Source organism: Rhinolophus sinicus, chromosome 1 (genome assembly GCF_057876585.1).
Source record: "Rhinolophus sinicus isolate RSI-liver-muscle chromosome 1, RSI-T2T, whole genome shotgun sequence".
NCBI classification, from domain to species: Eukaryota; Metazoa; Chordata; class Mammalia; order Chiroptera; family Rhinolophidae; genus Rhinolophus; species Rhinolophus sinicus.
This window is the reverse complement of record NC_142501.1, coordinates 69,486,880-69,513,664: the sequence shown is the minus strand read 5'-3', so window position 1 is coordinate 69,513,664 and position 26,785 is coordinate 69,486,880. Positions and strand designations below refer to the sequence as shown.

The window sequence follows — 26,785 nt, the reverse complement described above, 5'->3', positions numbered from 1 at the left end:
AGCTCTTCGGGGCTGAAAGAGGTTCCAGACTACTGGGGGTGCAAGGGAGCAAGCTGAGCCTTCTCTCCAACCTTTGCATCAATTAAGTTCTGTTGGGATGAAAGCATGCCATTTCACCCTATTTACAAAATGCAATAGCTATTATGTCCTGCAAGCAAAGTAGCTCCCTACGTTGGTTATGTATGTCATCCATAGCTGGACTCCTGAGTATCTAATTATGAACAGGTTTCCGAGGTGCGTCCACAGCTCTTGCCTTATTTCACCAGATCGTTCTTAAAAGATTCAATTATTTGTCTATAATTGCACCTGTCAGTACATGCTGCCTCCAATCTCTACATCGGCAAACTTTCCTCTTTTTAACTCACATTCTTTTGATGCATTTTTGCCTGAATAATGCTTTTCAGAGCCCTTTTCACAATAGCGCTCTGTTCACTGGAAATGGAGGACCTTTCAAAACTGTTAACACTGTAAAACATCATGTCTCCTTTTGAAGAAGAAAAAAAATAAAGACAGAAAGAATGAATGAAAAGCTGATATCAGACAGTAAACTTTGGCTGCTCTAAATTGGAATCTTCTCTGATAAGCCCTGTTAGAAGGACCCTAAGCCTCCAAAATGGCCTACAAAGGGGCCTGGGCAAAATGCCTCCAGGGAATTCTTAAATCATTCTAAGAAAGTTGCCATTTTTCTGCTGCCTGGAGAAATCAGGGTCCCGGTTGTTAAATGCAAATTCAAAAGGAGCCTGGCATTTTTCCCCCTCTCATCCGTTCGCAAAGCCGACTGTTTCACGCTACCTGTTGAACAGCTCCTTTTTATTTCTGCTGTAAATTGAAGCCTTTAACAAGTAATGAGTGAGCATCCAACATTTGCTTCCCATCCCAAATCAGCGAATCTGTCTTTCAAACCATATTTCTATAGGTTTTGTTTGTTCTAAATGACACAGAAGCCAATACTTGAGCTAAATCATGAAGAGAAAGAAAGGAAGACGAGTGGGGGGACTGGAGCGCTTGCATTGATGAAAGGAAGCGTGGGGATGCGCTGGGAACCAAAATAGGGTGGTTGTTCTTTCAGCGTTCACACCACATTTGGTGGGTAAGGGCAAGTCATCTAGGATAACACACCAGGAAGCATTGAAAAGGCGGTGACCCAGTTTGTTTCCACTGCACTAAGGAGATGATAACAGGAATTAATCTGGTATAGAAGCAGTTTTTGTTTTTCAGTGCTCACTCTGGAGCCATATACGGAGTTTCTTTAGTTTAGATTTGAAATAGCATACTGTATAATCTGGCCCAGATTTTCGGCAGCTCTTACGATCATTTCCTCTTCACCTCCTTATCCCAGTGTAGATAAACACATATGTGGCCTTGTTTTCACTAAGCCAAGCCCTGGAAAAAGGCTTCTTTCCTTATTTCCCCCTAGGAATCATAAGAAAGGCCACCAATGTTACTCTTCGGCACTACGATTCTTTTGAGACGGGCAGAAGAGACTGTAGTTATCTTTTTCGAAATTTAGCTCAAGAAGCATTTACTGTGGGCCTATTATGGGTCGGGTACTATGTTAGGAACTGAGACTTCAAAGTAAATAAGGCATAATCCTAGTGTAACTCCTAGCAAAGTCACAATATGGTTCCATAAAAGTACAGTCAAACAGCAAGTCCTAACATTCCTGACCCAGGGAAAGGAAGTTTCAGTTCTTACAAGAACCACAAACAAACTGCAGGGGAAACTGTTGATATGTCTCTAGTTCCCCATCTCAGATATTTCTTATTTCTTAAAGAAAGAAGAGGTTTCTAACTCTTTCCCTGCCTCCTCCCAACCCAATTTCAATAAATATTAAGGGGGCAATATCAGACAATGGTTGAAAGCATATACTCTACAGGCAGGCCCAAGTCCATACCCACATTCCTCCATAGGCATGTTACTTAGAGCAGTGCTTTGCAATAGGACTTTCTGCAATGAGGGAAATACTCTATATATGCATCGCCCAGTATGGTAGCCCCTTGGCAAAGGGGGCTATTGAACAATTAAAATGTGGCTAGTGCTACTGAGGAACTGAATTATAGTGTTATTTAATTTTAATTCATACATTTAAATAGCCATGTCTCTGCCACATTGGACAGCCCAGACATACTGTTTTCTCAGCTATAAAATGGAGATTATAAGGGTCTCTATCTCATGGAGTTCTTAAACAATGCAGTAAGATACCACATTAAATGTAAGCTCCCAACAAGGTATGCATTAGTAGTCATATTACACTGAGTTGTAACTACACCTAAATCTATTATATTTCAATAAGTTTTGCTCTTTTGGAAGATATTTTATTACTTAAATAAGAAGCAATAAGCGTCTCAAAGACAGAGGTCATGCTATGTTCATCTTTGGCTTCCCAGTGCTTAGAAAAGCATGGTACATAATAGACGTTCAATGACTGCTTTTTGAACTCAACTGAATAGAAGAGTGACGAAGGGGCACTATTGCTCCATATCTAGGTAAACCCAAGCGAATCCCAAGTATAATTTTTCTAATTTCCAGTGTAGCATAAGGGCTTTGGACTAGATCTTGGTTTTACTATTTTCTAGTTGTGTGACTGTAGGGAAATGACCTGACCTCTTTGAACCTTGGACTTGCCATCTGTAAAATGGTGACAACCCTGCCTACCTCACAGAGATGCGTGGGATGATGCCAGATGAACAGAACGTGTGTGGGAAATGTCAGATAACGTTTTCCTTCTCTCTCAGGGTGGCTTCCGTGCCTGTCAATAGATGTAATAATTTTCTACACAGTAGTGAAGGGTATTAACCATGGTTATCGCTTCCTGGCCTAAAAATATTCTATCATTTTGAATTTCTTCTGAACTTGCAATTTAAAAATGCAAATATTCCTGACAAAAAAGTTCTCCTAGGTCATCTCAGTCATCCACTCCTGGAGGTACATCAATGAGCTTCTCACTGAACACATGGCACTGAGGGAACATAAATTATGATTCAGGTACAAGTGCCTGAGTGCTACTTTTGGATTACAGGCGCCATGCAAAGAAGGTGAACCTTTGGGGGTGGAGTAGTGGGAAAAAGGAATTCTGCTTTGAATTTGCTAAAAAAAATTTTAATTTAAAAAAATTAAGTAAATATATATTGATTTATATATTTTTTGTAAAAAATTATATATACATATATATGTATATATATGATATATATGTATATATACACACATATATATATATATATGCTTTATTCCAAGTCACTACATTTAACAGCCTAAAAGAATAAAAGCAAGGCTCCAACAGGCACTTAGACACAAATTTGGTTTCAAAATGCACAGGTTTTAAAAAATGTCTTTGGTTTTGTTTTTATAGAATGTCTATTGTTACAGTGCTTGGAGCTCTTGAGACAAAAGTCTCTGTAAAAAGTCTTAGGGGCTATTTTTGCTTTTAGACACTTCACAAAACCAGACGTGATATTATGATGGAAAACTTGGGAGTCCCGGTCTAGGCGTGTGGCCTTGAAACTAAGGACACGCTGGGATTTTATGAGGCACATCAGCCTCCACATGAATTTAAGAGGTGCCAAGTAAGAGTGACCTACTTGGTATTTACATGAAGCTTTTTCTCTTCAAAGATCAAAGCCGTTATTTCATCATCCCTCCCACGGGGAGGTTAAGTGGTTTGCTGCCAGTCACACAGAGCTGATAGTGGAGCCTGGATGTCAGGGCATGCAGACCATACGTAGGTCCTTCTGCCTGTGGACGTGGACACAGCACCATTCTCTCTGCATTCCTACACTGTACTGAGGCACTTTTCCCTTCTTTTTCCAATAAAGTAGGAGATACCGCCTCTTGATAAATGGGACAGGCTAATGGACGTCCTGTGAAGATCAAAAGAGAGGGAGGGCTTCTCACAAGCCTGGTAGGTGGACGGGAGACTGGAACCGAGGACACAACGCTGGACCATCCAATAGGCACATACAGTACTTAGCAGGGCCACCAAATTAAAGTAAGAAAGTGTTACTTTACTATCTCATACAAAACTTATAGTTAGAAAGCCAAGAAAGAAGCCATTCAGCTTCAGCACACATAAGTTTTGAGCTTTTCTGTTTAGTGCTACTGTTTAACATAAAACAGTGGTTAATCCCACAAATGCCAGCACTACTGCCTGATTTCAAATTCTGACTCCCTCACTTGCCAGCTGTGTGACCTTGGGCAAGTTACTTAACCTTCCTGTGCCTCGGTTTCCTCATCCATAAACTCAGAATAATAATAGTAGCAACTCAAATGGTTGTTGTGAGTATTAAATGAGTTTATCCACATACAAACTTCAAATACTGCCTGGCATATAGTAGTTGATATATGCATGTTTGCTATGACTAGTAAAAAAAAAAAAATGCGGCTGTTGTTGTTTTTATTGTTATTGAAATGATCTTCATTAGTGGATGGAAGGGATAGACCATATTTTCAGGTGTTAGGGCCACTAACATCTTAACTGGTCCTGGGTGTAGCCCCAACCAAACTTCTCCTGAGCGGGGAGATGGCTGCTACGCTGGGGGTGTGAGCTCTGGGTTACAATGCAGGCACGGGAGGCCAGAAGGGATTGCCTTTCAGAGAACATGTCATTTTTTGAGACTCACTGGTAGTAATGCTTCTTTGCAGTCCTGAACAGCAAACGTGAAAATAGCCCTGTGGACGTAGCCAGGTGGCTAAGCAAGTAGTTTGGCACCGGGTTTGGGTGCCCTGTGGGAAAGAGCAAGTTTAAGCTGAACAAAACTCCTAGGAAGGAAGGTTAAAGTCTATGACACTCTGGCTTATCCCCATGGCTCTGCCGTGAGACCTGGCTCAGACTTGACTGTAGCCGGGCCCGACACTAAAAACACCCATGATTGCCAGGGCGTAAGTCAGACAAGTTCACAAACCCACAATCTCTCAGATGGCAGCAAGGAGGGAAAGCTGGGAAAAGAAAGATCCTATTTTTCCTCTCACTGCAGACCTAGTGAGAGGCCTCTATTGGATTAAGAGAAGAGGACCCAACTTTTCTTATAAATTTGAAAGTCTGCATCTTTACCTGCTGATATTATCACTTAACAAGTCAGGACTAATGTCTGAGCCACAAGAAAAGGATATAAATGACATCTTCTGCCAGTTTTAGAGAGGGCTCTGTTCTAATAAGCAAGGGCTCAGCATAAAATTCATTTACTTTACTTAGAAAAGAGAGGAAAAATATGACAGAAATAATTCACTTTTACTTTTCTTGTAAAATTGAAACACGGTGGCCATTATAAGAACACTCACCTGGCTGCCAAACCTTTTTTAAACTTTAAAACAGTTATATTTAAAAATAACATTAATTGCCCCTAAAACGCTCAACTGCGGCAAGAAAGATTTTCCTTAATGCAAAAGCGGTTCATTGTATTATGGCAATAAATGTTGCAATATTAGTCACTGGTGTCATGAATTATTTCCTAATGATTGAAAGTTTGCTCTTTGATTTGAAAAGGGACACGGCAGGCACAAGCAGAAGAAGATGCATCCACATTAGTGCGGGCTGATAATCACTCATCCTGATGCAGCCCTCAGTGGAGAACTCCTCAATGGAATACGCTTATGCTCTGCTGTGCCAAGTATATTTTTGTTACTCATATGTTAAGCACAACACCTGAAAAATAAAACGGAATGAATATTTTTAAATGTTTTCACTAAAGCATTTCTTAAAAGGGATTTCTGATGCAAAATTGCACAATTACTTTGGCAATAGCTCTTCTGGAAAGACAGATATTGCACTGGCTCACCCTCAGAGAATTGATTTCAAAGAATATGGCTTTCTATTTTAAATTCCTGGTTGTTTCTCCTTGAGCAATGGAAAAGGGGTTGGGGGCTTGTGCCCTGGGCAATGTTTTATGTTCCAAAGGGTACTCGGCACAGCATCATGAGACATCTGCCACCTGTGGTCTCCAACCAGAAATCTAGAACAGGGTGGATTTGGCCTACACTGAAGAGAACAAGACTGGATGGTCCTATGTAACTAAGAGTAATGCCTTAGAAAATAGGGTCTCTTGCCCTACCTGCTTTATTTCTGAGATCTCAGTCAAGTCCCTACAGCTTCTGAGGGAATACATGAAAGTTGGCCCCAGAAGAATATGGTTCCATTAAACTGTGTTTCTTATTAAATAGGCCTGCATTTCTAAGAGACCACCAGGCAGCAGGACTACAGATGTGATGGCAAACAGTACACCCCAGCCCATGTGGGCATGCATGCTCAGCAAGCAAGTATTCCACACCCACCTTGTACAAAACACAAGTCTGTAGGAACTACGAAGACGGGAGACCACAGAACCCTAGAAGGAAGCGTCATGGGAAGACAAGCCAAAGGAACTAAAGCAGAGCTAGGAGGAGTGGGGTCAACACAACATCGGAAATCTAAAGCACCCTCTGAAAACCAGAAGCTTGATGCCAGAGACCAGACAGGCCAAACCCGACCAGGGACTGAGGGAAAGATGCCTCCCTCCAACTCACCTCTCTTTCCAGGATGCCCAAGACTTTCCTAAACTGAATCACCACGCACTCCAGCTAGAAGCTTCTAGAGACAAATTCAGACGTGTTCCTACCTCTCTGATCCACTCTCCTCTGTAGAGGAAGAGGACCCTCTCACTTCCGACATGGACAACACCCCCCCACCACCACCATGGGACAGTGTGGCGGTGCTGCTCAAGGCTTCAACCCACTTTGGACTCGGTTTTCACTTTATACGCCAGGTTTGGGGACCCACTCCAACCTCAGTCTGGATCTTCTTCCTGCACTGCCTTTCCCAACTGGTCTAGTGATAATTACAGGCTTCTGAAGGAGAACTGACACATGAACAAATAATTACCACGCAGTATCGTAAGTGCTAACCCAGAAGTAAGACAAAGTGCTACAGGAACAGCTAACTATGCCTAGAAAAGTCTTCACAGAGAAGGCTGTGACTGAACTTTAATCCTAGAGAAGTAAAGGATTTTACTGGACTCATTCCAAGCAGAATGAACCACCTGTGCAAAAAGATGGAGTCACGAACCTGGTTCATGGGGATGGTGAAAGGTCCAGTGTTGCTGGAACATAAGGTTGTAGAGGGGGCAGAAAGAGAAGCAGGTAAGGTTTGATGAGATCAAACTTCTTCCCTGTATGTAACAGGGAACCAAGAGAAGCTAAACAAGGGAATGTGATTCTCAGTTTTGTGTTTTAGAAAGGAAACAGAGTCTACAGATTGCTTCTAAGAAACAGGAACATAATAATTGGCAGATGGAGCAGCAGTGTTAACAAGGCCAGTCAAATTTCTTCTTCTAGAACAGTGCTTCTCACCAAGAGCAATGCTGTGCCTCCCCCACACACACCCACACACATACACACACACAAAAGGACATTTGGCAATATCCAGAGACATCTTTGGTTATACATCTGACAGGAATGGAAGGGTGCTCTTGACATCTAGTGGGTAGAGGTCAGCGATGCTGCTAAACATTCTCCAATGCACAGGACAGCTCCCAAAATACCAATAGTGCCAAGGTGGAGAAATGGTGGCCTAAAAGACGATGTGGTGGCCAGGAGATGCAATGTGGCACAGCCCACGATGGACAGCCCAGAGAAACACCAGGAGATTATGGGGCATCTCAAATTTGTGTTCTGCCACTAGCCACAGGCTGGGTGATGCTCACACACCCACGCAACTTGGAATGCTGCTTCTTTCCGTTTCATTCCACTGAGTGAGACGGATGCTATTATTGGGATAACCTTGAATTTAACCCAACCAATTTTTTTTTAAAGGAAATCGTTTGCAAACTTCAATACTCAATTAGTGACAAGGTTGCTGGCAATCACAGCTGATCAAAGCATGCAGCTATGCACTGCCTCCGGCGCTACTCAAAGGGAGAAACGGCAAGAATATCTCCTTCCTTCTGGCAACATCAGCACCTTTCAACCCAGGTAAAAGCACGTGGAACAGCAACTCGTCCCACCAAGGAAACCAGGAGTCACCGATTCTGCAAGACTTTCTCTAGCATCCTCCAGGCCAGAAAACTTTCCCCAGGGAACCAATCCAATCTCCCATCACTTTTTAAACCCAAGTCCCATTATCTGGCCAGGTTTAGAGAACCCAGAATCTTTAAAATGCAAAATGCAAAAAGCAAGCCAAAGATGTGTTTAAAACCCAATGTGTGTTGAAAGCTGTGATATCAAAATACGTTCTGCCCAGCCTGAAAAGGAAAATATAATTCTTTTTTTCAGGTTATGTCTTTTTGCTGCTTTCACTCTCATTTCTACCTGCATCTATCTTCAGGGATCACGTTGGTCTCATTAGCACTGCCTCCACTGCAACAGTTCAGCGATCGAAGGCAGTTATTTGGAAGCTGAGTACAAACACAGTAGCCAAGTTCAACTTCACAAACTAGAGAATCTGCCCTCTTGGTTTTCAATTGAGGAAATGGGATTTCGTTACAAAGACAATGCCTGTGAAAGGGCTTGGGCAGGAAGCAGCACTGGAGTATAGGGTCTCATAGATTCAAACTATGTGGCTGGGAAAGGACTTGGGGCTTTGCAACACACAAGGATTAAAGGGATCTTTACTGAAAACGTTGTCGGCATAGCGTGTTTCGAGAAGGATTCAGTGGAAACTGGTAGCAGTGGTCGCCTCTGGGGAAAACGAAGAGGGTGGGGAGGGAGCCAGAGGGAAAGGAAGTCCCTGTTCACAGTACACCCTTCCATGGCTTTGAATTCTGAATCATGTACATGTGTTACGTGTCATAAAAGAACAGGAATGATTTTTTTCAAAGAATGGCATAAAACCCACCAATAAGAAAAGAGCCTGTAAAAACAGCCCCGAGTTAGTGAATCCCAAGTTTCCATCCTCTGAATTAGCGTCCTCTTGTCTGAGTCCTCATAGGAGACAAGGAAGAAGAAAACACTCAAATCTATAGTGGGAGCTTTAAATTCACTTCTGATTTTCCATCCTTATTTCCAAATACAAGGGCTTCTCCATCTGGAGGTCCCACCCGTTGGCACCTCAAAGACAACATGCCCCCCAACCCAAATCGTCCTCTTCTCTCCCTCCTCCCTCCAAGCCAGATACTCCACCAATCTGTTCAATCATAATTAAAAATAACTACACATTCAGCTTCCCAATCAAAACATCTTAGCGTTACCTTAGGGACCCGCCCCTCTCCTCACCGTCATCAGAGTCACCAAATAGTGTTAACTCCATCTCATTGTTTTTCCCAAAAGCTCCCTCTTGTCCTGTCTCACTGAGTTTTCCTAATTCGACGCCTTATAAACGATATACCTTCACTGGAATGTGAGTTTCCTGTCTGGTTTTCCAGCTATTTCATCCCCCATCATCTTTCTTAAACAAAATGATCCGACCATGCCTAAGAAGCTTGGATAGCTCTTTACTGACTACAGAATTAAGCCCAAAGCACCTAGCGTGGCAAAGAGCCATTTACACTGAGGACTTAAAGAAACATTTCATCACCTAATATGTAACCAATGCATTGGCCATTTGGGTGTAACAAGCCTTGCTCATTTATGCCACTTGTGTGCCTCCGCAACTTTGCATTTGCTGTTTCCTTGACTTCAAAGTTTTCCCTTCCCTCCACATCCTCCCTTGTCCTAAAAAGAAATTCCTACATGTCCCCCACTTTGAGACCCCCCCACTCAGTTTATACCTTCTCTGAAAAGCCTTTCAGGATTGCTTCCTCCTCTGTGCTTCTCTGAAACTTTGTATATAGCCCCAGTGTAGCCCTAACCACACTCTTTCATAATTATTTATGTTTCTATCTCCCCTGCCAGAATGTGAGCTGCTTAAAAAAAAAAAAAGCTGCTATATTTTATTCATCTTTGAATCCACTGCACCTTCCTGCTAGCATTGCACATAAATGTTTGCTGAATGAATTGGCTGAAAGTACATTGGTAAAAATGTAACACATTATCCCAAAATTTTATAGACTACTGTGGCTAAAATCTCATTTCTTTGCCCTCTCTCTCTGCATACCTATTGGCATGCTATCACAGGTCTCAGGAGGGCCAGTTATTCAAAGGGAACTAACAAAGTGCTTGCTATTTGTAAACAGGGCCATTTGTAAACCCTCTGGGCTAGATTTAGAGATTGCCTTTCCTTTCTAACGCTGACAACTTTCCTTTGAGCCCTCACTCCACTCTAAGAAGCATTTCTTTTCCAAATGTCTTGAGCCCTATAAGTAACCTTTGTTTATCCTACAAACACTTTCAGGGAAGCTGACAGGAGCTTAAAAAACAATGCAGTGATTCTGCAGGGACCCACCTGGTCAGTGAGCTCCATGCCCACCTGGGGGGGGATGGGGCTTCGTAGGCTCAGCTCCAATCTCTGCCCACTTAACTACTTGAATCTCCAAGCGCTCTCTGCTCCCCAGTGAAGACAATGGCAGACCATTAATCACAAGATTATTCAAGTAAAACATCATCATAAGCAACCTAATAACCCTAGTGGCCTGAAGAACTGTGGTCTTTTGGGTTCCTGGACCCAATTTCAGTGTGTGGGTGGGGGGTAGTTTTCCCACCAACAAGGAGAAATTCTCTGTGACACCACCTAGGGGTCCTACAATTTAACTCAATTCTACCCAGAGATAGCACCAGATTCCACAGGTTAAGGGCTCAGTGCTATAAGACTGAGTTCCCCCACCCACTTCAAACCCCAGTTACAAGTCCAGGTTTGTCATCTGTGCTTCCGAGCAGCCTACTATAGTTTCAAGGTTACAACAACTCCTGCCTTGGGTTTCAGACACCAGTCAGTCGTAAGCCCAGGTTGCTACCTGAGCTTCTGATTGACTGGCTATCAACCAGAAGTTTCCTGGACCCCCTCCTCAGGTTTGATTAATTTGCTACAGCAGCTCACAGAATTCAGAGAAGCATTTTACTTACTGGATTACTGGTTTATTATAAAAGGATATGAAAAAGGACACAGATTAACATCCAGTTGGAAGAGATACATAGGGCAAGGTATGTAGGATAGGGCGGATAGCTTCCCAGCTCTCTGAACCCCATCCTTTTGGGTTTTTATGGAAGCTTCATTACATAGGCCTGATTGATTGAATAATTGGCCATTGGCAATTGATTGAACTCCCTTACAACCCCTCTTCCTTCCCCAGAGGCCTATAGGGTGAGACTGAAAGTTCCAACCCTCCAATCACAGGGTTGGTTCCCCTGACAGCCAGCTTACACTGTTAGATGACCTGGAGGCTTTCCAAAAGTCACCTCATCAATATAACAAAAGACTACATTTCTTCTGTCACCAATGACATTTCAAAGGTTTTAAAAGCTTCCTTCTGGAAATGGGGACAACGACCAAATATGTGTTTCTTATTATAAATCACAATGTTACAAGTGGGTGACAAATTAGATCGGAGCTAGGCACTCATTTGAATGGAGTCCAAGGGGGTAAAGACCTAGAGATTGCTCCCAGCTTCAGGGAGCTTCTGCTCTGTTCTCTCCACCCCGAATGTTCCTCCCAGATATAATCACATTCTGAACTCTGCTCAAATGTCACCTCCCAAGAGGTTGCCCTAATGACTCAATTCAAAAAAGGAGCACCCATCACTCTTCATTTCCTCCCCCTACGTTATTTGTCTTCACAGCACTTTTAGCACATAACAGCACTTGTGCTCGATGCCATATTACTTATCTATCTGTTTATATGCTGGCTATTGTCTCCCCCAAACCCCCACCTCATTCTTCCAGCGGGGCAGAGACTTTGTCTTGTTCCTGGACAATCCAAGAACACAGCAGTCTCCCAATAAGTGTTTGGGGTTTTGTTTTGTTTTTCCAAAGCACACAAAGAATTATATTTCAGAGCACTACTCTCAAGTAGTTTATGATTTCAGGGAAGATTAAAATGTTAAAACATATATATAGTTGCATACATATAACAGATGGATAATAAGGAGAGTAAATGACAGATTGCCTGAGGAAGGACAGATTACGCACAGGGCGGCAAGTGTTTCCCAGAGGAGATGGAACTTGCATCCACCTTGAAGGCAGTGGAAAGTTCAGGAAGTTCAGGAAAAGAGCCCGGGGCATTTCACCCTGAGAGACTGTACAATGCGAGGTGTCATGAGGCCAAAACATTACCATGTGCGGGTTTCCAACTTACCCTCTGCTCCGAGCCCACCCCTGAGCGAGCATTCAGCATCACCACTTGGCTTCTCCCTGCACTCTTAGACCACCCATTGTCCAAGAAAGAAAGGGAAGAAGTCCCAAAGCTGGAATCTCTGAAGGAAAGCTGACAGAGCCCAAGCAGAATCACAAACCCCATATACATCTAGAGGTGGTGGGTAGGGCTGCAGGAATGTTCAAGAAACTAAGACATCAGGGAGAGCAGAGCACAGAGTTCTGAATTTGGGGATGATGAAAGGCCGGAAGAAGCAGGGATCGGTACCGCATGTGTAACCTCCTTAACATGTGAAGAGCCTCCGCATGGGAGAGGTACGTGTGTCCTGGCTGTGTGTCAATGGTTACTTTGCCTTCATCGCCTCATCAGTAAAAACAGAGATCCTAATGGTACCTTTACCACAGGGTTACCGTGGGGATTAAATGAGTTGATGAGAGCAGCATCTGGCCAGTGGGAATTATCTTTATTATGAGAATTCCATCTTCAATGTAACATTATCCTAACGGTCTATATGGATCATGGCTTTTATGAAAATTACACATGGCTTAAGGAGCAACGTCATCAAAAGCCTGACCAAAGTGGAAGGTTCAGTGCTGGCATAAATTTAGAGAGGCAAGCGAGACTGTCAGAGGCCCCCGTGTCCCCAGCTGAGCAGTCTGATCTGGCAGTGAGCCCTTCTTTCCCCAGGTGAGGGCTGAGCACCTCACCAGCTAGAAGGATGCAATTACTCAAGAGGAAAAGAGGGCCTCCATCACTTTCAAATAAACTGAGCAGTGACCACCACTCCACAGTGAGGTAGTCTCCATCCAGCCACGGCTTCCAGGGTGGGTACTCACGGTTCCGGGGTGTAGAGGGGGTCCGAGCCATGCCGGATGTACTGAGTACAGTGGAACACTCTGTAGGCCAGTCCTGCCAGAAAGTCTCGTGGACTCAGATATCCAGCCACCGGCCTCACCGTGAAGCCAGATCGTTCTAAGGAGGCAACAGAAAGAGCCAACAACAAATATTACCCTGACAGGACTTGAGGGCCCACACAGGGCTTCCTACCATGTTTCCCTGAAAATGAGACCGGGTCTTATATTAAGTTTTGCTCCAAAACACACATTAGGGCATATGTTCAGGGGATGTCTTATTTTTTCATATACAACAATCTACATTTATTCAAATACAGTCATGTCATCTTCTTCTGGAACATCGTCATAACGTACTGAATGCGTCCGTCTGGCTGACAATTTTAACTGGGGCTTATATTCAGGTAGGCCTTATTTTGGGGGAAACACGGTATTATTTATAAGGATATTCTAGAAACAAAGTAATCAAGGTCCTAAAACTCTTGACAATTAAATGACATATATAGTTGACCCTTGATAACGTGGGTTTGAAGTGCCCAGGTCCACTTGTGTGTAGATTTGTTTCCATAAGGACAGTCTGCCTTTCCTGTCCACAGGTTTCACATCTGCAGATTCAAGCAACTGAGGATCAAGACAAGTATGGTCACATTCCCAACCACGTTTTCCCAACCTGAATGGAAAATACTGTGTTCTCTCTGCGGTTGGTTGTATCTGGGGATGGGAAGGGCCCACTGCAGAGTCAAGTTATATGCGGATTTTCACTGCACAGGGAGCCTCTGCATTGTTCAAGGGTCAACTGTACTGTTAACAGCTATGGCGTCATACCTTCTACTTACTAAAATACACTGTCGAATGACGGTTTCCAGGAGGACAACACATTCATTAAAATGGAAAGAAAGATGAAAAAAGTATTTAAGGATTTAAATTCAGAAGCCAAATTAAAATAAGAAAGCTCAAATACACAGGAGATTACAATCTAAAGCAATGCTTACCACGCCATTACTTGGTGTCTTTCTAAAACACACACCTAGGTAGGGATGCATTCTTCGTGTGTGTGGTCAGGTAACTCACAGCTAACTCACTCCCTTCACTAGCATTGTGGAATCAATCCACACTCCAGCTTTCTACTGTCAATACCATCTAATTCCTTCATTCTATATTGTTGTTTTCTGTGATATTATGAAAGCAATCACATCAGTTACTGAAATTTGAAGCGGTACAGTAAAGCTCTATATGATTCGTTGGTTTATGGTAAGAGGGAACAAAATAAGCAGCGCATCACAAAATCTATAAAATCGTTCTACACTGCTAACTCAGTTAGGCTGTGGACCATCCACGTTCTCAGTTTAAGGGCTTCCTACTGCTTCCTCCCCAGGAAGGCCCAGGAATTTACGGCTGGAGGACTATTCTTCTTTCACATATCAGCATTATAGAGGCTCATCCTGAAAGCCTCAGCTCATTAGGATAGCACCTCGGAATGGTCATAAATGGTTTTTAAAGACAAAAACCAATTAAGCTTATAAAACAAGTCCCTCTGGAGTTTCTGGCGTCTACAAGGAAATAACCCTGTTCTCCGCCTCCTCAGACCCATAATTCTAACAGTATTATGTTCATTCCAAAGCTTTCACTTTGGATTGTTCCCCACCGGATATCAAAAAGATAAGTGTGTGTTCCTCTTTTTCTATTTTATGTCAATTAAACCAGTGTATCCCACATGTGGGACATGAGCAGTGGTACACAGAGGAATAGTCTTTATTTTAATAGTTATATATTTTATTTTTATATAAAGTTTTTTAAATATGCATCTATCACATCAAGAACTCTCAATTTGTGGATACCATTGCTTTAAAAGTTTCCTTTTTAAATAAATTAGGTATTTTTAAAGTGATTCAATTAAAAGAAATAAAAACACATATTCTGACATTGTGCTTGCTATACGCCAATGAATGATACATTCCAGTTCACCAAGCGTTGTGAAAAACAACAATAAAACAATAATAATAATAATAATAACAACCAAGACTCTGCTATACTTAATGTGTGCCAAGCAATAACATTAGGGCTATAAAGTATATCGATTAGTTTACCCTCCCAACCCATTGTGAGGTAGATAAAATTGTTATCTTCATTTGTGGGGAAGAAACTGAGGCAGAGAGAGGTTAAGGTAACTCATCTAAAGTCACACAGCTATGAACTCGCGGAGTGAGGACTAAATCCCAGGGCATCCAAAATGCATGCTATACCATACCACCTCTCCTAAAAGTGTTAAGTTCAGAGACAGATATGGCAAACATTATGAGATGATATTCTAATTACTGGAGTTTGAGAAACAATGAAGTAGAAAGCAACCGCCATATATGAGCAACCAAGCCCATGGTAAATATATAATATGCACATAACTCTGTGGGAAAAGAAGAGGGACGTGTCAAAGGCAGGGCCATTCAGGAAAATGCAATCTAGTTGAGCAACAGCAGAAGGCATTGTGTAAATAGGGGCAGACGAAGTGACACTTATCAGTGGTTCTCCACCCCTTCCCCTCAGAAACAAATATCGTGGACGATGTTTACCCACGGGGCCCTCTCATCGTGCTAGGTGTGGTTCTCAGTGCAATAGTTATCAGACCACGCCTGTCTCGCTCCTGATACACACATGATCTAGAATGAAAGCAGAGTGGGAGAGATCATGATGGATGTTATGATCAGGATTCATAGAGAAAGCAGGACTTGCTCTGAGTCTTGAAGAATGGGTAGAAATTGAATAGGTAGAGAAAAATATGCCTTTTCTAATGTGGGGCAGTGTCTAAGCAAAAGTATGAAGATCCCACAGCAAGAACAGGGGGTGGTGCAGTGTAGTCCTAGCACGAGACAAATGTGCAAAGCTGGGTCAGGGCCTTGAGTTGAAGCTGAGCAGTTCAGAACTTGATAGTACAAATCAGAAATCAGCAAACTACGATCCAGCTTGCCACGAATCTTTGTACGCCCTGTGAGCTAAGAATAGTTCTTACATTCTGTAGTAGTCACTTAAATGGTTATATAAGTGCCTGCATAACAGTCTCAATTTTGCCTCTTGGCCAACAAAGCCTAAAATATTTACTATCTGGCCTTTTACAGAAAAAGAAAGTTTACTAACCCCAATAAAAACAAAGGAGAGCCGCTGATAGCTTCTGAGCAGACATGCCAGAAAGGAAGGAATGCTTTACGGACAGACCTTTATCCGGAAGCAATGGAGAGGAGAGGAAAGGGGGGAAAGACACAGATGTCAAGCTTGTAAAATGATGGGGACCTCGATTTGGGTGATGGCATTAGACTGGGAAGTAAAGGACAAGTTCACAGTGGGTCACAATGCTAGAAGTGGCAATGCTTCTAATCCTTAGTTGAATAAATGGCCCTCAAAAGATGGCCATGTCCTAATCCCCCAAACCTGTGAATAGGTTCCCTTATGTGGGAAAATGGACTTTACAGATGTGATTAAGTTAAGGATCTGGAGATGGGGAGATGCTCCTGGATTATTCAGGTGGGGCTGATGTAATTATCAGGGTTCTTATAAGAGGGAAGCAGGAGGGTCAGACTCAGAGAAGGAGCTATGATGACGGAAGCAACAGTTTAGAGTGATGTAAGGAAGGGGCCATGAGCCAAGGAGCGCAGGTAGATCTCTAGAAACTGAAAAAGACGAGGAAGCATGATCCTTCAGAAGAAACGCAGCCCTGCCAAGGCCTTGATTGTAGACTTCTGATCTCCAGAACTACAAGCAAATACATTTGTGTTGTTTTAAGTCGCGAAGTTTATGGTAATGTGTGAACAGCTGCTCCATCCCCCTGCCCAAAGTCCCTGCCTCCCGAAGGGGGCCCCAGGTAACTGTTGGTTCAATGCTCTTCTTTTTAAATCAAAAGGAGTTTTTCCTTTTTGGAACAAGGGACACTGCGGCCACATGTGTCCTTGGAAGGCACACGAGGACATTGGCCAGGAAGACAGGCTGTGTGAAGCCTTACCTTTCAGAAACATGGAGACGTCTTCAAGTTGAGGCACGTTGTCCTCCCGGTAGCCACAGTATTTAGTCAGCAGAGGGAAGTTTTTCAAATACTCCCGGCAAGCATGAGTGGGATAGAGTTTGGAGAGCTCCCGGAACACAACACCCCAAGTTTTAGTTTCTTCCGCCGTGTACTCCACTCTGGGGATAGGCTGACCACTAGGCAGGAGAGAAGACAAAAGAGTGTCTAGCTCAGAATCTAGCTCTGGGTCGCTGAGTTAAGTATAGTCTCACCTTCATACGTATTACAGGTCAGATTTTTATAAAATGGGACCACTGAGTGTCTAAAAAAATCCCATTAAGTATTATTTAAAGTTAAGTGCTAACCTTCTAAAGTTGTGTGTCTGTGTTTGGACTTCCCTATAAACAATTTGATTAAGCTACATTGTCACACATCCTTATGGAAATTTCATAAGATTTATATTCTTACACTGAGATCAGTAACAAGTAAGAGTTCTGGGTTGGAAAGAACCAGTTCAGGTAAAAAGCTATGTTCTGAGAGCCTGCTCTGCAATCACCTGATAACAGTAATAAACAGATATTGTCTCATGAAAATAAAATCATCTGTGGGGTTCTCTTTGTCCCTTGTGGGGCATTCACCCCAATCTGTAATTTGGAGACTCTTTGTTCAGTGAACAAAATGTCTGGGAAATACTAAAAGACTACGTTAAATGCAAAACTGAGAGCTTGGCAAACTGCAAAATAGGAGCATTTATTACACATCATGCTGAGAGGTGCACACATTAAATCCTCTCTGTTTAGGAGAGGGGTCAGCAAACCCTTTCTGTAAAGGGCCAGGAAGTAAATATTGCAGGTTTGTGTGCCATATAGTCTCTGTGACGACTGCTCACTTCTGACATTGTATCTTGGAGGCAGCCATAGACAATATAGAAACAAATGAACATAGCTTATGTTCTAATAAAACTTTCTTTACAAAACCAAACAGTGGGCGGGGTTTGGTGCATGAGCAGTAGTGTGCTGACGCCTGGTTTAGACTATTGAGAGGTGGCCCTGGGCTGGAGCGATCAGGGAGAGATTCCTGGAGGAGACACACGTAAGCTGAGCCTTGCTGGCCAGGTACCATCTGCAAGTTTCCACACAGAAAGAAAGGTGAGAAAACAAACACTGTTCTGAAAGCACGCAGCAGCCACGAGCAGGGAGCACAACTCCTGAGGTACCCTGGGACCAGTGGACAAAGGGAACAAAGACATGTGCTTTTGCAAACTATTGCTTAAGGGACCCAGAATCTGAATTTAGCCTCGGAATAAAATACCTATTTGGAAAGTGAAAGTTGGGTTTGAGAAGGCATCTCATGACACGTTCAACAGCCACATGCAGCACTCCCCTTTGCCTACCCTGGTCACTCGTCAGAAAGTCTCCACACACAACATATGGAAGTCCAAATACATACACATACAACTAGGAATTTTGCCCTGGCAATCTAAGTAACCCAGCCTGTAGCCACAGCCATCACGGGAGCCCAAGTACAGAGACTGTCACTCAGGGTTGCTGCAACAGCAGTGCACGTTCCACAAGCTGAGGCCATTCCAGAGCGCCCCCTGAGGTAGTAAAACCAGGAAGGAGGATGAGAGCAACAGTAGGATAGCAAACAGATTTCCCGCCCCCAACCCTCCATGTACCTCAGTGGTGGTGCCAAAATGCTTTCTTTTTAAAGTTCAGATCCAAATGTGGTTCCCACTGCCCCAAATTATTATTTTTTAATCAACTGCAGTCCATGAGGGATGGGGGAATAACACACATGCAAGAAAGAACCAGAAATTAACATTTGCTTTCTCTCAGTACCAAGACTAGGGTTTATACAAACCAAATTAGAACAAGGTTAGCATTGTTTAAATGTGGCTGTTGATAACAAATAAAATAAAAAACTACAACCTGACATATAGTTGCTCAGAAGATCAAGGCTGTGAACACTTAGCATCTGTGATGAATTTAGAATGAAAGCTTGAAATGGAAAGACAAAAATAGAAAGGACATAAAAAAATAAATATATAAACGGTCCACCTCCAGTTCCAGAAAATTCAACGCAATCGATATGAGTCAGGTAAGCCAATAAAGCTAATAAGGGCTGTGCCCAGTCGGAAGGTAGACAAGCGATGAGGCTGAAACAATAAGTGAAATATTGAGCAGCCATTTGAAAAGAATCGTTAGGTCAAACTTTTCCCTTCAATATCAATCTGCAAACATGCAGCATTTCAAAAGGGAGCTGAATGTAGTCAACAGGAAGCAGCAGAAAGAAAACAAGTGTGAGTCAGGGTGGAAAGAAAGCGATACTCAGATCTGGTTCTTAGTCATGAATTCCCAGTGTCACAATCTTGAGAATATGGGTGGTAGTGTATATTCTCATTTGTTTCCACTTGTCTAACTGACCTGCTCTTTGAGTTAATGGCCGGGGCAGTACAGGATTCTTACCTTGCTCAATCACTGGTAAGTCTGCCTCCAGTCATATCAAGGGATTTCTCACACCACTCTAACCCAGCCACACACCACCATCCCCACCCCCACCCTACCCCCATAATTCTTTAACGTAAATGCTTAAAAATCAGCTTCATCACAAAGTCAAGGCTAGTTCTAGCCATTTAATTTCTATTTTAAATTTTCAAATACAGAAAAAATGAGTAACTACCCATTTTTTTTGTAGTTAACACAGGTATATAATAATAGCTCATCTTGGAGAGCTTACTATGGTGGCAAACACTTTTCTAAGGTTGTTTTTATACGATTTAACCCATTTGATTTGCACAACTCCATAAGGTAGACACTATTATTATCCCCATTTTACAGATGAGGAAATTGAGGCTCAGAGAGATTAAGCCATTTGCCTAAAATGATGGTGCCAGGTTCAAGACTGGCTATAGTCTTAGTTGATTAGTATATACCAATGAAATAAAAAATGTATTTCAGACACTAACCTATTTTCACATACCAAACTAAAATAAGGTTTATAGGCGTGTGTAGTCATTCATACAAAGAAGATCTCATATACAATCAGATGTAAACATGATGCTACCATGTATTTGCAGGTCACATACTTTTGTAGATACTTACATATTAATTTACTCATTTATCCTTCTCAGTAAGACTGGGATGGTTCTGGGTTCCTCAACAGAATAAACATGTGCTTGGGGAACAGGAATGCAGGGGCAACCATGTATTTTTTTTAAAACTTTGAAATTTGACATTTGGAAAAATAAAAATCATAGTCATGGGAAAAATCAGAATGCATTGTACTCCTTCGTATTTGCTATGGGTTGGTGGGTTTCTTGTGAAGTAGACATGAGAAGGATGACAGAGGGGTGTCCTGATCTTTTTAGGGCTCGGGATATACATCCATATATCGTTATGCATCTCTCTATGACTACATGTTATAATATGTACATTACAGGTGTCATATTTCAGCATCCTAAAACTCTCTTCTCAATTTAAGTACTCCACATTTAAGTACTCCATATTCTAGAAAAACCCACCAGCAGTTGAAGCCAGCCATCTCCCTGCAGGTCACGTTAAGAGGCAGCAGAAATGGCCCTACTACCAGCAAAGTCCTCTCGTGTCACCCTTCCCACCCAGCCCCCACCCCCAGTCTAACAGGAAACAAGAGATGCACAGTGTTGTGGGGAGGCCCGGGTTCGCGGAAAGGGCAGGTTCTTTCGCCATCCCTAAGTGAAGAGGGCAGGCTGTGCCAGGAGACTTATTTATAAGGACTGCAGATGCCCACAAGAAGTGGGATCTGGCATCTTGTTTCCCAACTGGACCCTTGCTGAGCAGCAGACGCACAGACGCTCCCTGGTGCTGTCAGCAGAGAGGAAGATTGAGAGAGAGACACAGTCCTGGGAGAGGATCTGGAAGCCTAGGAGTAGGACACGCTGTGAGGAAGAAGAGGGGACCCTTGCCATGTGCCCTTTGAAATTTGAGGTTCGCGTGAATGTGGAGTCTGATGCCCAGTGAAATGTAGAGAATTCCATGGGACTCCACACTATCTGCCTGGGAGGAAGATGGGGAAGATTCACCTCTCCAGTTCTGCTCAGTTCTCAGGAGGCACAAGAATGTTCCAGTGGCTCCTATCACACCTGGTGTAGAGGCATTGAAGCACAGGTGCGTGAGGGGGACCCAAGCCATGGCGTGCCCAACCTGGACAAGGGGTTGGTGGTATGATGACTAATAAAACCAAAGGGAGGCAGGGTGCATCTCTGCAGGGGTGGGGGTGAAGGCAATGCTCCTGCTCCAAGAAAAATACACAGAACACTATGCAGAAACCATTTCAACAGAGACCACCTCATCGGAAAGAACCTCTCTGGTTTGAGGCCCGCCCACCTTTGACTATCTAACAGTCCAATAAAAAGCCCTCAGCCTCTTCTCTCCCTCCTCTCAGCACCAACTCCAGAGAAACTAGGTTCTAGAAGAGGGAAGAAAAAGTGTCTCATTACTAGAGCGTGCATACCCACCAGTGCACACACACCACAAATACCTGAGGGGGAGAGAGGATACACTTCGAATCAAGTTTGAGATTCATCTTTTTTTAAATGAACTAGACTATATCTTAAATACTGTAATGAGACTATACTAATACAAATGAGACTATACTAATAATTGAAAATGACAGGAAATTAGACGTTGCTAAGGAACTAGCTCCCAGCAGGAACATAGGACCCAACACAAGACAGTTGAGAAGAGTGAGTGGGAAAAATAAAACCATTTTACATAGGTATAAACCCCAACAAGATGAGACTTCTCACTAAACTAATTACACGTAAACATCACGAGACCTCTAGGGAGCTCCTCCATTTATATGGAATTAGTTGCGATCCGGAATTCTCAACAACCACCAAAATTATTATTCACAGATTCCTAATTCACTGGAGAAAAACAGATGTCACTTTCAGTAGTTTCCATTCACTGCGGTTTCTGCCCTCTTGCCAAAGAATGCTAAGACTTTATAAATACGATAGGAAATCAGTGTTCAGTGGAGACATACCAGGAAAACGACTAAAATGGTCACCGTGGGGATTTAGGCTTGACAATGGAAAAATCTCCTGGTGCCCTATGTTACTCAGGGATGACTAAGAACTTTTTTTGAAAATACTGAAGGTTGTAGGAGGCATCTCTCTGCGTGTACGTTTAAATTCCATTCTTCTCAGAGGCAGGGGGATGATTCTAAAACACCTGCCTCATCCCTGCAGAGAGGAAAGAGTGGAAAGTGCATAGACAAACCTAATTGGGGGTAGGTACCGATACAGTTATTCTATGTAAGTCCTGAGCTTGTTAGAACAAAGTTGTTTAACAAATACAGTTTTGACACTGAAATCCGGAGACATGTACCCCACTGAGGCTGAAATGGTGGGAGTTCTTTCTATAGCCAGAGGAATAAGCAACAATGCTTTCGTTTTATTTAACTATTTGATCTTTCCTCCAGCAGGCCCAACAGCAAGGTATTTTCTTATATATATATATATATTCTTTTCAATTTGGGGAATTGGAAAATATTTGATCATGGTGGTATATCTTGGCCGCCTCCTGGAGTCCTTGCGGCCGGAATTCCTAAATGTGAGATGCAGTTTCTCTGCTTGTGTTACCTTTAGAGGAACTCTAGTGTCTGGTAGCAATTCACTTATTTAGTGGAGGAAGAGGTGACAGACTGCAGTTGATAGTATTTACATCAAAACGGCAAGACCGGCTGAAATACAATGTAGACTGTGTTCTTTGAAAGCTGGATTTCCTCAGTGGCAAGGACTAAGCAGAGCAGAAGGTTAACAGAGAATTGGTTAAGGGGACTGGTGAGTGTGATAGAAATAGTTAGACACGAACTCATTTTCTGTGTTATTTCATTACATGTTCCTCAGGGCAAGAGATGCCTCACTTATTCAAGAGCTATTTATCTGCCTGGAATAGACTGTCCCGTTCATCTCTGCCTCGTCTTTTGTCTCTTTCCCCACCTGAGCTGGTTCTCACTTTATTGACACTTCCACCTGGGAGTTGCAGAAGGGAAATGAGAAGTGGATGTAAAATTCCATCAACCTTGCAACACAATAGCAATTAGCAGCTCCTCTAAGGGTTTGGATGGAGCCTTTGGAGAAAGATTATGGGATCATGAAGGCAAGAGGTCTCTATCTTTGTTCTTTTTTGACTTATGACATGTATGTGCTACACTCCTCTATGAGCATACCCTGAATTCTGCATTGCTCCCAGGGAGTTATCGATAATTCATCCTCTCTCCTTCCCGTCAAGAAAGTACGTAAGAATATAGAAGAGTGAGACTGACATTATTCTACTATTATTATAGAATGGTCTTGATTTTGATCTAATGTAATTTTTTAGAAAAAAACATTCATCATTCACAAAATTTACTATTAGTTGTTACCAAGCATTTGTTACACATCTTATAACTGAGGTGACACAACAGGGCGCAGAAATTTCGATCAGTACTTACGACTCGCCGTAAAGTCACCTAGTACTATACTGGTTGGTACCTTCATGAAATAGTACCACTTACAGCCAGACATGTCCTGAGTGGAGCTACGTAGTCAGTGAGTGTTCAACAGGAAGATGGCTTATGTCCCTAAGACTGGAAAAAATGTGCCACAAACCAGGAAAAAGAAAAATTCTAAGTGGAGTGGATGGATTCCATTATAGTCACACCAGAAATCAAATGCCATTTTTTCTACTTATTTCCATGAGTCCATGGGGAAATTGTAAGGCTCCCACATTTGATAAAATTACACTTCAGAATCCAGACAGTAAAAGACAATAACTGTATGATAAAATACTAGCAGTAATATCCAGGAGAAAAAAACAAGAAGTAAAATTTCCAAAAACATTACTCTGCTAATCTATCCCCCCTTTATAATATACACTTCTCGAAGGCAGGGATTTTTGTTTGCTTTGTTCATTTTTATCTCTCTGCCACCCAGAGCGGAGCCTGGAATACACAGGTATTCAGTAAATAATATTTGTTGAATAAGTAATCAGACTAAAACAAGCCACACATTTAGAGGTTGAGAAAAATTATAGCTGTGAATCAGAAAATCTGACAGGTACGTATTGTCTTATCTCCTCCCTGCCTCAGTATATTTTAATTTTTATGGAAAAAGCAACTCCAAACACTTTGAGATTTTAACAAGTTTTCTGGTCGCTTCAATTACCCCTATGTACTACTTACTTTACATGTAAAGGTTTCATTTTTTTAAATTTTCTCACCTCAGGTTTCCTTGGCATCATCCCCTATAATACTTGTAGACAAAATTTTTACCAGGAAAGAAAGCAGCATATATACATCCAAAGGGACATGAAAGCCAAACTTAAGTAAACACAGTCCTGTTTCCTTGGCTGGACATCTTCATGAATGAACCTTCAAAGATATTTTCAAAGCCGTAAGGCACGACGATTGAATGCTATTTTTCAAAAAGGAAACTCACAGACCACTACGACGACGTCACCACCACATGAGCTATACCAAGATTTCAAATCATTCAAGTTGTCTGACATCAAGTGTCTTGATGAGGGTTCATTTGCTGAGCAGATTGGGCAACCTGAGTCTGCTAAGCTACACCATAGAATAAACGTCAAGGCATAAATTCATTTTCAGCTAGTCCCCTAGGCCAGTCAGGTAAACAGCATTTGTGATCACATATTTTATTTGATTTTGCAAATGAGTTTTGTGCGCATGAATTTTTGTAAATAAGTCTATGAGCCCTAAGGAACTTTCAGATGGTAGCAAGCAAAAGCGTGAGTTTGTTTTGTTCCTATTGCTAATCTCGGTGCTGCCTTTATTAGAGACATAATGAAAATACACTACTGTACCCAGGGAGACAGGAGATTTAACTCCTGGAAATTATTTGTTTGTATTTGTCCTGTGCCTCAGGATAGAGCTTCCCACCATTCTCTCACCTTGTAGACAGCCATCTTCACATTCCAGAGAAGTGATTTCCTTCTGCCAAAACTACCATGAAATTAAATATCAACAGCAACAATGGGTCTAATATCCATCGATATATGTGCATGCTCAACATACACAAGGAAGTGGAACTCAAAGAAAGCAATCCAAAAAAGAGCTAAAATTCAACAGCAGTCAACAATCTCAGGCCACGGGGAGGAAGAGACCCAGATTAGTCTCCGAGAGCTGCACTTTCAATCCCGTACATCTTGTATCTTGACCAACAGGGACTGAGTGTTGGTAAATACTGGGCCCCACCTCTTTCAGCAGTGGAGGAGGAAATGCAGTTACCCTACAGTTCACGGCCCTAATAATAGCATCCATTCTTTTATTCACCCATTTAAGTGTAACAACAATATATAATAGTACGTGACATGGACTATGTCATATGATGCTCACTTTATAGGGTGATTAAATGACTGCTAGTGTCCCCGTTTTATGGCTAAGGAAACTGAGGCTTAGAGACCCAGTAACCTGTCCAAGATCAATCAGCTAGTAAGTAGCATAGCTAGGACTGATTTAAGAAGGCTGGCTCCAGAGATCCCACTCTTAACCAATGCACTTCACTGCAAGGTACTGAGTACCTAGTATGTATCCTGCGCTGAGTTTGGCCTCTTTCCCTCATTTGAAACTAATTTCCCTCGTTTGAAACTGAGGGAAATAAGACAACCACACAACACTGAGAAGATTAAATGACATGTCATCTGTAAAGCACCTGTGCCAGTGCCTAATACCTAATAGGTATTCAAACTAGTCGCTTTCCTTTCTCCAGGTGTATACAAATGAATAAAATTGCATCACTTCTCTGCAGGGCCAGAAGTAGGTCTGAAGATGACAAAACAGCACTCTTTTGTATACATCCATTCATCTCTTGGACAGGATTTGTACAAGTAATTTTAATCCTTCATGTTCGTGGAAATCATTTTAAAGTAAAAATACTCATACCGCGTTCCCTGGGAAACACGTTGGTATTCGGTGCAACTTCTGGCCTCGTCAGTAATACTGGGCCACACTGTGTTGATGTTTTCCATAACTGTGAGGGCCACGCTATCATCAGACAACATCCTACTGAGGCATTCCTACACATCTGAAAAACCCACCAAGCCCAAAAAAATGAGAAGGAGAAACATTTTCCAAATCAATTTTCCCTTTTGTTTTTCTTTGCAACTCCCAGGCTCCCTTCCTTTCAGCCATTGAGCTGAAAACATCAGGTAGGAAGAAATATTTGGCATGAAAATGCTGCTGCCCTAAAGCTCGATATCTTTTAAATACTCACGAGAACTGGGAGTTTCCTATATGCTGAGAATTCAATATGGAGAAGAATAACTTTTTAAAAGCCCGAGTCATTTTCATTCTGGTGTTCTTGTTTGCAACTTGTGTATACCACCTTTGGTGTATACCAAATGGAAGTTGCTGTGCAGATTTTTTAAAACAGAAAGAAAGGGTGTGGCCTCTTAGGAAGAGAAAGTTATTTAGATTCTGTAAGAAAGGCACTCTTAGAAACCCCTAATGCGACCTTCCTCAGAAGCTATTCTAGTCATCTGGGAAATGACCCCAGTATTACAAATATTTGCTTTTGTTCTACTTTTCAATTTACCGCTCCATTTCAGAGAAATTAAAACATCAACAACTGGTGTTTACACAGGAGTCACAAAGTACCCAAACAGCCACATATATCTCAGTTTCATTCAAAACCTGGGAAAGCAAATCAATGGAGGATAATGAAATAGGATAAAATTAGCTCAGTCGGGAAGAAAACATATTGGCCTTCTAAGGTGACTTCTCAAAAAGGCAGAGAAGATAAAAAATTAAAGC

At 42.3% G+C, this 26,785-nt stretch overlaps 1 protein-coding gene across 1 annotated transcript in view; it reads right to left on the bottom strand.

Annotated features, from left to right (window-relative positions):
* The window catches only part of TPH2 (tryptophan hydroxylase 2), an 89,276-nt gene that overhangs the window by 41,612 nt on the left and 20,879 nt on the right, over window positions 1-26,785 (bottom strand). The window contains exons 6-7 of the mRNA XM_019748931.3: window positions 16,988-17,184; window positions 12,985-13,120 (exon numbers count right to left, since the gene is read on the bottom strand). Of these exons, the coding sequence (XP_019604490.2) occupies window positions 12,985-13,120; window positions 16,988-17,184 (333 nt within the window). The remainder of the gene's footprint in view (window positions 1-12,984; window positions 13,121-16,987; window positions 17,185-26,785) is intronic.